The sequence below is a fragment of the Salarias fasciatus genome, chromosome 9 (assembly GCF_902148845.1).
Source record: "Salarias fasciatus chromosome 9, fSalaFa1.1, whole genome shotgun sequence".
Lineage (NCBI taxonomy): Eukaryota > Metazoa > Chordata > Actinopteri > Blenniiformes > Blenniidae > Salarias > Salarias fasciatus.
The window spans coordinates 23,388,301-23,398,884 of record NC_043753.1 but is presented as its reverse complement, the minus strand read 5'-3'; the positions used below and the strand labels follow the sequence as shown (position 1 = coordinate 23,398,884).

General features: G+C 41.8%; 1 protein-coding gene across 1 annotated transcript; it reads left to right on the top strand.

Annotated features, from left to right (window-relative positions):
• Positions 1-4,678: 4,678 nt before the first annotated feature.
• On the top strand, positions 4,679-10,442 carry pigm (phosphatidylinositol glycan anchor biosynthesis, class M). The gene is made up of 8 exons (XM_030099719.1): positions 4,679-5,042; positions 5,969-6,142; positions 6,243-6,363; positions 6,442-6,691; positions 6,795-6,898; positions 8,957-9,111; positions 9,253-9,354; positions 9,439-10,442. Exons 1-8 carry the CDS (start codon positions 4,872-4,874, stop codon positions 9,604-9,606), a joined length of 1,245 nt encoding a protein of 414 aa, XP_029955579.1. The 5' UTR covers positions 4,679-4,871; the 3' UTR covers positions 9,607-10,442.
• The last annotated feature ends 142 nt before the right edge of the window (positions 10,443-10,584 follow it).

Sequence of the window (10,584 nt, the reverse complement as noted above, 5' to 3'; positions counted from 1 at the left end):
AGCCACCAGAGAGCTCGTGGTTGGGAGACCTGTTTGGTCGATGGTTTGGGAAATTCAAGGGGTTCTTCCTGGCAGCCTTCACATCAATTGGTGTTTTTCTTGCTCTTCTCATTACCTGCAGTTGTTGCAGTGTTCCTTTGCTCAGATCTCTCATTGTTAGACTGATTGCATCCATGATTGAGAAGAGTTCACCCCCATCCTATCAAATGGTGGCAACTGACGATGCTCCACCTTATGCCAGTCTGCCTGCTAATGATGTACCGCTTCCACTGTTCCACGAGAGTGAAGGACACACTCTACTGTAAAAACGTATGAGTGTAGTGATTCCAGTTTAACTGGAATCAAGAGAGGGGGTATCAACTTTACAACAATATAGTGATCGCAGTTTAACTGCGATCAAGAGGTGGGCTTGTTGTATAATGTATCCACATTCTAATCATTATGCTGTGATCACTTATTTGTCCACTATATTAATCACATTCTAAATCATTATGCTGAGACTCACCGAAATACAATTTTATTCACATTGTAATGAATATGATTCAACTGTTCACTATACTTTCACCTCATATATATATATATATATATATATATATATATATATATATATATATATATATATATATATATACATATATATAGATATTAGGGGTGTCCTCAGATAGTCGACGATTTGATGATTTGTTCGAAGGGGCCTGATTCGACTGCCAATCACGCAGTTGAAGCATCGAAAAAATGTGGTTATTAAACAAGGACCATTCCATTACAGCTGTATGGGGGTGCTGAATGACTGATTTTACATAGAATTGCTTTTTTTTAATTTTTTTTCAAATAAACATGTGTGGCAGGATGGGTGTGTTTATTGTTGTTCTCAGCCTATTGGCTGGGGGCGCTATAAAAACCCCTCGTACGTCTGTGTCGTCCTCTGATTCTTGCACTTCCAGGTTGGCTCTGACTGGTAGCGGTGTTTCGTGAGAGCAGGTAAAGGCTAATTCCCCTTCTAATATAATATCGTATTGATCCTGATGAAAGTTATGCCTTGCAGTATCGCAATGGCTCCAGGGGAGCGTGTCAAGCGCATGCCGCAGCAGCTGTAGATCGGGTGCGTGGGTCCCGATGGTCCAGTGCTGGTCTGAGCATTTGCCCCACTAACGGAAGTAGGAAGCGGTATGTTGTTGTGGTAACTTTACGTCAATCAACAGGTGTACAGGCTGTAACAAACCCTTTTCATTTATTAGGTTCTGCCCTGTTCGAGCCCTGTTTCCAGCACAGGCACACCATGGCTGTCTTTGTCTTTGTCTTTTTCCTCTTTAAGTCTCATGGAGATGCTGAGAAAGAAGAAGGGTTTGCTTAGTGCCATCCGAGGTTATGTACCCTCGGTGTGGGGTGTGGCGCTGCGCCATCGCGTGCGGGGGATTGGTGCATCGAGCTTTGTATAGTCTCAGTGGATTGGACAGAGATTGGAGGTGTGCCACTAGCGAAGCCCGTAGGCGGGCTAAGCACTTACGAAGTAGAACTTATAGATACAAATAAATAACATGCTTTAGCCCGTTTGTTAGAAGTGGGTTTGGTTCTGGTCGTTTGAACTATACTTTATTTGTTTGATGTTTAGAGTTACTGACACTTTGTTCCAGTCTGTGTTTCAGTGTGTAGGAAAAAAATAAGTGTTGTTTTACCTGCCTGCGCTGTTTTTTATTTTATTTTTTATCATTATCAGTGCAATCAGGGCCGCTGTAGGCAAATGCGCCCCAACGCTCCCTGTGTAGGCAGGCACACATATATATATATATATATATATATATATATATATATATATATATATATATATATGTATATAATATATATATATATATATATATATATATATATATATATATATATATATATATATATATATATATATATATATACTTATATATCACAAATTCCACAAGACTCAGCAGCTGTGCGCCGGTATATCCTTCCGCGGAGCATGATGCTTGTGCAGATCTGTGTGTATCAAAACGTTATTTTAACGGATTGAAAAGAAAACACATCTTTTAAAGTGTTTTATAACCATTCGGATTTACTTCACGTGCTAATACACCATCCCTAGACCACTGGAAGGAGTATTTTGTCCACTTTCGTCAGTCCGGCTCTGTCTCCTCTTCACCTCCAGCAGTTGAGCTAAGCTAAGTACGATGCTAACAGCTGGGATCCAGCCACTGGACTAACAGACACAAAAAAGGTATTTATGAGCTTATCTCACTTTGTAAATGATAGGAATAGGGCATGGGTCCAAAATCTTCGGAGTATTCCTTTAAAGGGGCTGTATCATTCAAAATTCACTTTTTGTATGTTTTAACCTTGTTATATAGTTATGTACTCACCTAAAACACCCCCAAAGGGTTTTTTTCCTTCGTGAATGTGTGTTTGAGCTTTCCTCGTGTTTCTGCTGCTCAGAGAGGCAGCCCCTCCCACACCCGTGAAAACGCTCTGTTTCCCACGTTCACGTCACAAGGAGAAGATGGCTCCCCTGAGCCCCCCTCCCGCAGGCCCTCGGCAATCAGCGTTGCTGCTTTTTGTAACTCCGATTACGGAGATAAACTTTAACCATCGTCTGAAAGCAACAATCAAGCAAGAGCAAGAGTCAGAAGGGTCTGCGCTTGGTGAGTTTCCAACAGGAAAAGACGTTTTTGCGTGTCTTTGCGTGTAAAGAAGCTAGAGCTAAAGAGCTAAAGCTAGCCAGCGTATTTGTTTTGAAGCGCTGATTGGTTGAAGTACGCTGTCAGTCAAAGTCCACAGGGGGAGAGGTGGGATTTTCAGTGAAACAGAGCGTTTTATCTTCCGGGTTTCAGAATTAACTCCAGAAAATCTTTTATTTCACACAAAATGACTTTTCCTTAGCCCCAAAAATAAACTATTACCTGTTAATTACATTTCTAGAGTTTGGATTAGCTAAAAAAGCATGATACAGCCCTTTTAAAGTTGTGGTTATTCATAGATTAAAGGTGCATTAAGGAGTTTTACAACCTTAAAAATACTTATTTTCCACCATAAATATGTTACACATTTTTAATGATGTGTACATTGTGCCCTGACATATTCATTACAAGTACCTCTAACAGCGCTAAATTGTCACTTGAAAGTTGCAGTGCCGGTCCGACACCACAATTTTTTTGGGGGAGAATTTGAAAGGAATGACGTAATGCGCGCTCCGGCTTGTTAAGTTTCGCTTTGTCCGCCATTACTCCGCCAGATGCTTAACAAGCAACAACTGAGCAGGATCTACCAGAAAGTAAGAACAGACTGGCTTCTAGAACTGCCACAACTCCAGCACAGACTCCACCAGGTAAAAGAAACTTAAATTTTACTTGAGCGCTACTAAACGAGCGAGGAAGGAGTTCCACTCTTCCGTGCACGCGAGGCACAGGCACAAGTTTTTCACTAAGCTGCATTACGCCCAAGGCCTGCAGGGGGCGCTGTTTTGCATAAAATGTGCAAACTACTTAATGCACCTTTAATATGATGCCGTAGACACAACCCAACACTCACAGTGGGCTTTGCGTGGGTTTCAGCTAAAATGTCTTACAAACACTCCACACAAAAGTGCCAGCGGCTGGTCTGAGGAATGACTGGTTTTGTTTCTTGTTTCTCTTGCAGTCGTCCATAAAAATGAACCTATTTCACCTTGGTTACACTGCAGTCAAAGAACTTTTCTAAAACCAGATTGGAACCGTTTCACTCCTTTTTGGTTTCAAATGACACAACATCGTACTTGTAAAGTTTGAAAGCTTGTTCTGACAGATCCTTGAGATGCCTTACCAAGGGTCTTTCCCTTGCTCATCTTCCTTTCCATGGATATCGAGGATATTTCAACAGGTCTGGAAAAGGTACAGCGTGCTCACATTTACACTGAGGCACAAAGTTAAACTGATCTGATCCAATCGAAGCAGTGACTGAATGACATTCACTCCTGCAGCTGGAGAACGTGCTGACCTAAGAGAACTAAGTGGAGTGGACTCGTCCAGACATAATTGATGAAACTGAGGTTCAGTTGGAGGAGAAGTTCAACATGAAGAATGTCCTGGTCAGCTTGGGCATGGTGTTGGTCCTTTAGTCAGTCAATGACACCAGTTTGGCTCACATGAAAGGTTTATCATGTACTGCAAAGTAAATAATCCATAAATTACATTTGTTGTTATATTGAGCTCTGGAGTATTCTATTACATGTTACATTGCGCCACACAGCTTTGATCTCAGAATCTTCTCACCTCCTGCATATGGCGTTATCTTGTGCCTTTCTTTGAACTCCACCAACAGAGCATGACTGTCAATTACTTCATAATCAAAGCTCAACAAAAAATTGTTTTCATCAATCTACATAATAGCCATCATCCATCTCTAAATATTAAATGTTTTTTCATTCTTTTTAAACTGAACAATATTTGTACACATCTTCAGCTCTGTAATAAATTCCACAATCTGACACCATATTTTTAAAATGCACATCTGTTCTCTATCCGCTTTGTGAATAAGTCTTACTGCTCTTTTGATAACTACTGCTGTGACAACATCTCCATTTCTCCATGCGGGATCAGTATATTGTAAGTGTTATGTCGCCTCCAGGGCAGCAGGTGGCGCCAGTGAGTTTATTCACTTCATTTCCGCCCCAGTTCACCGCAGAACAAAAGGCATCGGTCTTCCGGATCACTTCCGTGTTGTTACATTTGAAACTCTTCTCCCCCGAAACGAACGATTTTTCGTCCGTTTACGGAGAAAATACTGCCTGAAACGCGCGCTTGAACGGAGCCGAGATGGCCGCCGGCGGGCGGACAGTTTGGTCGTGTCGCAGCGGATGAACGAGCCGACGGAGCTGGCGGCGCTCCATCATGGAGAGGCTGGTGTCTGGACTCGCAGACAGACGCGTCCTCTTCGTGTCTTCGCTCGTGCTGCGGCTGGTCCTGGTCCTCTATGGAGACTACCAGGACAGGACCATGGAGGTCAAGTACACCGACATCGACTATCATGTGTTCACGGACGCTGCGAGGTTCATCACACAGGTGACTGTTTCAACATTTCAGTATTCTGTTTAAAGATAAAGACAAACTGAGGTATGGGGTCGTTACGTTATCCTATTTTAGTGTTTCACCTAATTGCAGCTTTTGTTTACATCAGTATTTCTATGTTAAAACGTGTAACATTGTTTTCAAAGTGATATTCATGATATTCATACTAACACATTGTCAACAAGAGAGATCACATTTCATGCTTTAGGTTCTGGGTTTAACTTGACTTGAAAGTCTTTTATTTGCCCCACAGGGGGGAAATAGAACAGAAATGTGAAAATATACAAAGCCAGACATACATAGAACAAATAGATGTAATTTAAATATAAATTTAAGACAGATATAATTAAATAACAGCTATAAACTAACACATATTTACAAAATAATAGAAAAATGTGAGAAACACAAAAAGATATATACACAGTGTGGTCATTATTAATATTATATTATAATGTTATAAGCATTGTTATGAAAATAATATTAGTGGTAGTAGTATTTATGTAAATACTTTACATGGAAGTCAGATAATTACTGTTTTATTTAAAATGTATAATGCTTGAATTTGTTTCAAAAAGCAAAAAAAAAAAACGTATTTTTTCCTGAGTACTCGCAACAATGATTGTAATACTTTACATCAGGGATTAAACATTTATGTGGTAAGTAGGACTGCTTTTTAACATACAGTCATCAGACAAGCCAAACAACACATTGTCCCATTAACAAAGATTTAAATTATTTCTGTTAGATTAAATAATCCTTTATTTGTCCCACAGTGGGGGAATTTTCATTTTTTGCAGCAGAAGAGGACAGTATTAAATAATACAGACAGATCAGCGGCTATACCTGTTTGAATTCTTGTTTGTTGTTGATATTTGATACCGTTCACATCCATCACCTCATCCTGGACATTTCCTGAACAGGGTGAGTCTCCATACAACAGGTCGACCTATCGCTACACCCCTCTTCTGGCCTGGATTCTCACGCCCAACGTCTACCTCAGCATGATGTTTGGCAAGATCCTGTTTGTGTTATGTGACGTGCTCTCAGGAGTGATCATCTGGGGAAGCCTCTGCCTGCGAGGTCTCCGCTCTGAGGTCGGTGTTTCATCAGTCTGACCTTGATGATCAGAGCGTGCACATCAGGGTTGTTGCTCACCAGACAAACCTTTTTTATTTTTCTGCACTTTCTGTTCAGACTGCGAGCTGGATATCTGCTCTGTGGCTTCTCAACCCACTGCCGATGGGAGTATCCAGCCGAGGAAACGCAGAGTCCATCCTGGCAGCTCTGGTCCTTGGGACATTGTACTGTATAGAAGGTAAACATGATTTTATTTTTTATTTTATTTCTTTTTTGGCGTGATGTTTATACTTAAAGTTCTCTCTCTATTTTCCAGCCCAGCATCTTTTGTGGGCAGCCATGCTTTATGGACTTTCAGTTCACATGAAGATCTACCCCATCACATATGCTTTGCCCATTGCTCTGGCTTTGCGCACAAGACAAATGACGGCAGAAAAGGACCCAGGCAGTTGTTGGTGGAAGAAACTTATTGACTTCATTCGAAGTTTTGTCAACAGAGAGCTGCTCCTCTTTGCATGTGTGGCTGGAGGACTTTTTACTGCACTCACCGCACTCTTCTACTACATGTGAGAGAAACACAGAACTTTAATTTGACTTTCCCACATCGGAGTCAATACACCGTCTTTAAATGGAAATGTTAAATTATATGAATGCTCTCCTGTTTTCCAGGTACGGTTGGCAGTTTCTTCACGAGACTTATTTGTATCATGTGACCAGAAGAGACATCAGACACAACTTCTCGCCATACTTTTATATGCTCTACCTCACTGCAGGTAATCAATGTCTTTACAGGCGTTCATTCACAGACGAGCAAAGAATGCTAGCTCAGTCAGAGATCATCATTAACCCTGGTCCTGCAGCAACAAAGTCTTTCTTTTATCTGTCATGTCGATTAAAACCTGTGTGAGACATCTTTTCCAAGTTAGTATAAATATCCAACATATTTAATGAATAGAGGCGGTTCTACCATGCTGTTGTGCATATTAGTTTAAAAATAAAGAGATAAGTTTTTGTTTAAAGAGCCTGTTTTCATAGAATTAATGTTCCATATCAATAATGCAGCTTATCCGTTTTGAAAGGATTAAGATGACGAAATGGAATGTAGATTCTGCTCATGAATCAACAGAGAAGTAGTAAGCATTCCTGTCATGTCTCATATATACACGTGGACAAAATTGTTGGTACCCTTCGTTTAATGAAAGAAAAATTCACAGTGGTCAGAAAAACAACTTGAATCTGACAAAAGTAGTAATAAATGAAAATTCTATGAAACAGAATTTAAAAAAAAAAAAAAAAAACCTCATGAAACAGGCCTGGACAAAAATGATCACACCCTTAACTTAATATTTAGTTGCACAACCTTTTGAGGCAATCACTGCAATCAAACGATTCCTGTAACTGTCCGTGAGGCTTCTGCACCTTTCAGCAGGTGTTTCGGCCTCATGAGCAAACTGCTCCAGGTCCTTTTCCAGACGGCATGTTTCAGCTGCTTCCAAAGATGTTGGACAGGGTTTGGGTCAGGGGTCACAGAAGGCCACTGAGGACAGTCCAGTGTTTTACTCTGAGCCATTCTTGGGTGTGTTTAGCCGTGTGTTGTGGGTCGTTGTCCTGTTGAAGACCAGGACCTGCGACTGAGACCAGGCTTCCTGACCCTGGCAGCACATTTCTCTCTGGGATCCCTTGATAGTCTTGAGATTTCATTGGACCCTGCTCAGATTCCAGACCCCCTGTGCCAGATGCAGCAGAGCAGCCCAGAACCTAGTAGAGCCTCCTCCATGTCTCACAGCAGGGACAGTCTTCTTTTCTAGATGCTTCATTTCTCCTTCTGTGAACATGGAGCTGATGTGCCTTGGCAGAAACATCCATTTTTGTCTCATCTGTCCAGAGGACATTCTCCCAGAAGCTTTGTGACTTCTCAACGTGCAGTTTGGAAAATTCCAGTCTTTTTATGGTTTGTTTCCTCCTTGGTCGTCTCCCATGAAACAGCGACGGATGGTGCGATCTGACACTGATGTTCCTTCAGCTTGAAGTTCACGTTTAATCTCTTTAGGAGTTTTTCTGGCTCTTTTGTTACCGTTCGTATTATCCGTCTCTTTGATTTGTCCTCAGTTGTCCTCCTGCGGCCGCGTCCAGGAAGGCTGGCTACAGTCCCATGAATCTTGAATTTCTGAATAATATGAGCAGCTGTAGCCACAGGAACATCAAACTGCTGGAGACGGTCCTATAGCCGTCACCTTTAACATGCTGGTCTATAATTTTCTTCCTAATCTCCTGAGACGACTCTTTCCTTTGCTTCCTCTGGTCCCTGGTGAGTGTGGTCCACTTCCTGTCTCCCTGTCGCCCTCTATATGAAGCACTGACTGATTACAAGTTTGCAGACACCTGTGATGCTCATTAGTGGACACACCTTGGACTGACATGTCCCTCTGGTCACATCATTTTCAGTCTTTTCTAGGGGTAACTTTTTTTTTGTCCAGGCTTGTTTCTTCAGTTTATTTTTTTAAAGTAATTCTGTTGAAGCATGGTTGAAAAGCAACGTCTGACTTTCATTGGTTAAATTTCATAGAATTTTTTTTTTAATTTACTTTCATCAGATTCAAGTTATTTCTCTGACCACTGTGAATTTTTCTTTGATTTCAACACAGAAATAGAATTCACTGACAGTCACGTAGGAATCCCATGTTATTTCAAAGTGAAGCAATAAAGTCATATATGACTCAATCAATTGATTTTTAATGACATTTGCAGTTAAATAACAATATACGCAGGTTTTACATGCTGTACCGAGCCTTCCAGATGTGGCTGAGTCCTCGTGCGTTTCGTCCGTGCAGACAGCAGGTGGAGCCAGTGGCTGGGACTGGCAGCCTTCCTGCCTCAGGTCGTCCTGCTGCTGGTGGCTTCCTGGGCCTTCCACCCCGACCTCTCCTTCGCCTGTTTCCTCAACACGGCCATCTTCGTCTCTTTCAACAAAGTCTGCACGTCGCAGGTACGGGAGCGAGCGGAGTCTTCAACCTGTTGTGTTCATTTTTCTGAAACGGCAGTTCTGTTCTTGAGTCACTGTGAGCCTGAACTTCTTTAGCTGTTGAACAGAGACTGTTCCTTGATTGTTTTTTTTTCTTTCCTGCAGTACTTCCTGTGGTACCTCTGCCTGCTCCCTCTCGTCATCCCTCAGCTGAGTCTGTCAGTGAAACAGGGCTTAGGACTGCTGCTCCTTTGGTTCACCGGACAGGTAATTCAGGTCCACTTTTTTAATTCTGTACAAAAATGAATCTGTTTTTAAAGGAAAGTACCCCGATCGTCTCTCCTTTAACAGGGTATCTGGTTGCTCCCGGCCTACTTCCTGGAGTTTGAAGGCTACAACACCTTTGTGTTGATCTGGCTGGCAGGTCTGCTCTTCCTGCTGATCAACAGCTTCGTTTTGATCCAGATTATAGCCCATTACAAACCAGCAGGACGAGCACCGAGACTGAAGGCTGAGTGACTGAATCACTGAAGATTTTCTTTTACTTTTCTACTTTACACCAAAAAGCATTTTTTAATTCTCGTTTCCCCCCTTTTTTAATTACATTCTCATTTAACTGAAGTCATTTTAGAACAAAACGGTTAAAGGGTGCAATTTTCTCAGCGGAAAAGCCTCAGTTTGATTCTCAGTTATTGTGAGTTAAACCCAGGGATTAAGTGCTTGCCTTTGCGGGTCGAGACGCTTCAATCCAGTGACTCACACAGGGGAGAAAACTGCTATTCCACGGCTTTTTAAGTCTTCAAAGTCCGCTCCACCCGTGGCCAAGTCACACACAGCAAACAAAGCAGATGTGTTTTGTTTGCCGTCAGGAGCAGAATACCTGATGGAATCAGAAATCTCACAACATATCTGAGATTCTGAAGCATTTTTGGTGACGTCTTCCCCTCATTGATAAGATTTTGTTCCTCGTTCCAAACTGACAAGTGACTGATAATGTTTTCATTCACGTTCATCATTCACAGGAGGGATTAGGACTGGCCATCCGGATTAGACCCAAGCAATGGAAATGTAGGCCGTCCTAATCACGTCCACATATTCTCTCATTGTCCAGGAAAATGAAAATAAACTAATGATACTGTATTAATCCCCTTGGGGAAATTCTTTTTTTTCCCTGCATTTACCAATCCTATTTGTATGATGTGGGGGGCTGATGAGGGTCAAGGGTCATGGTCAGGGACCCAGAGTGTTGACACACCAGCTGGAATTCAGACCGGAGAACTCCTGATCCTGGGCCGATCTTTTTTTTAACCCGGATGCTTTTAAACATCAATTTCCATCAACTTATTAGTAGAAATAAAAGTGAAATTCTGGACTTTCTTTGAGAGGTGACGAGCTATTTCCCTCTAAAAGTTATGGGACTTGTAACAGATGCCAGCTCTCGGCCCGGGCTGCACTGTGCACGTGTGACCAGTAGGCTGAAGCATCTGTCCACTGAAG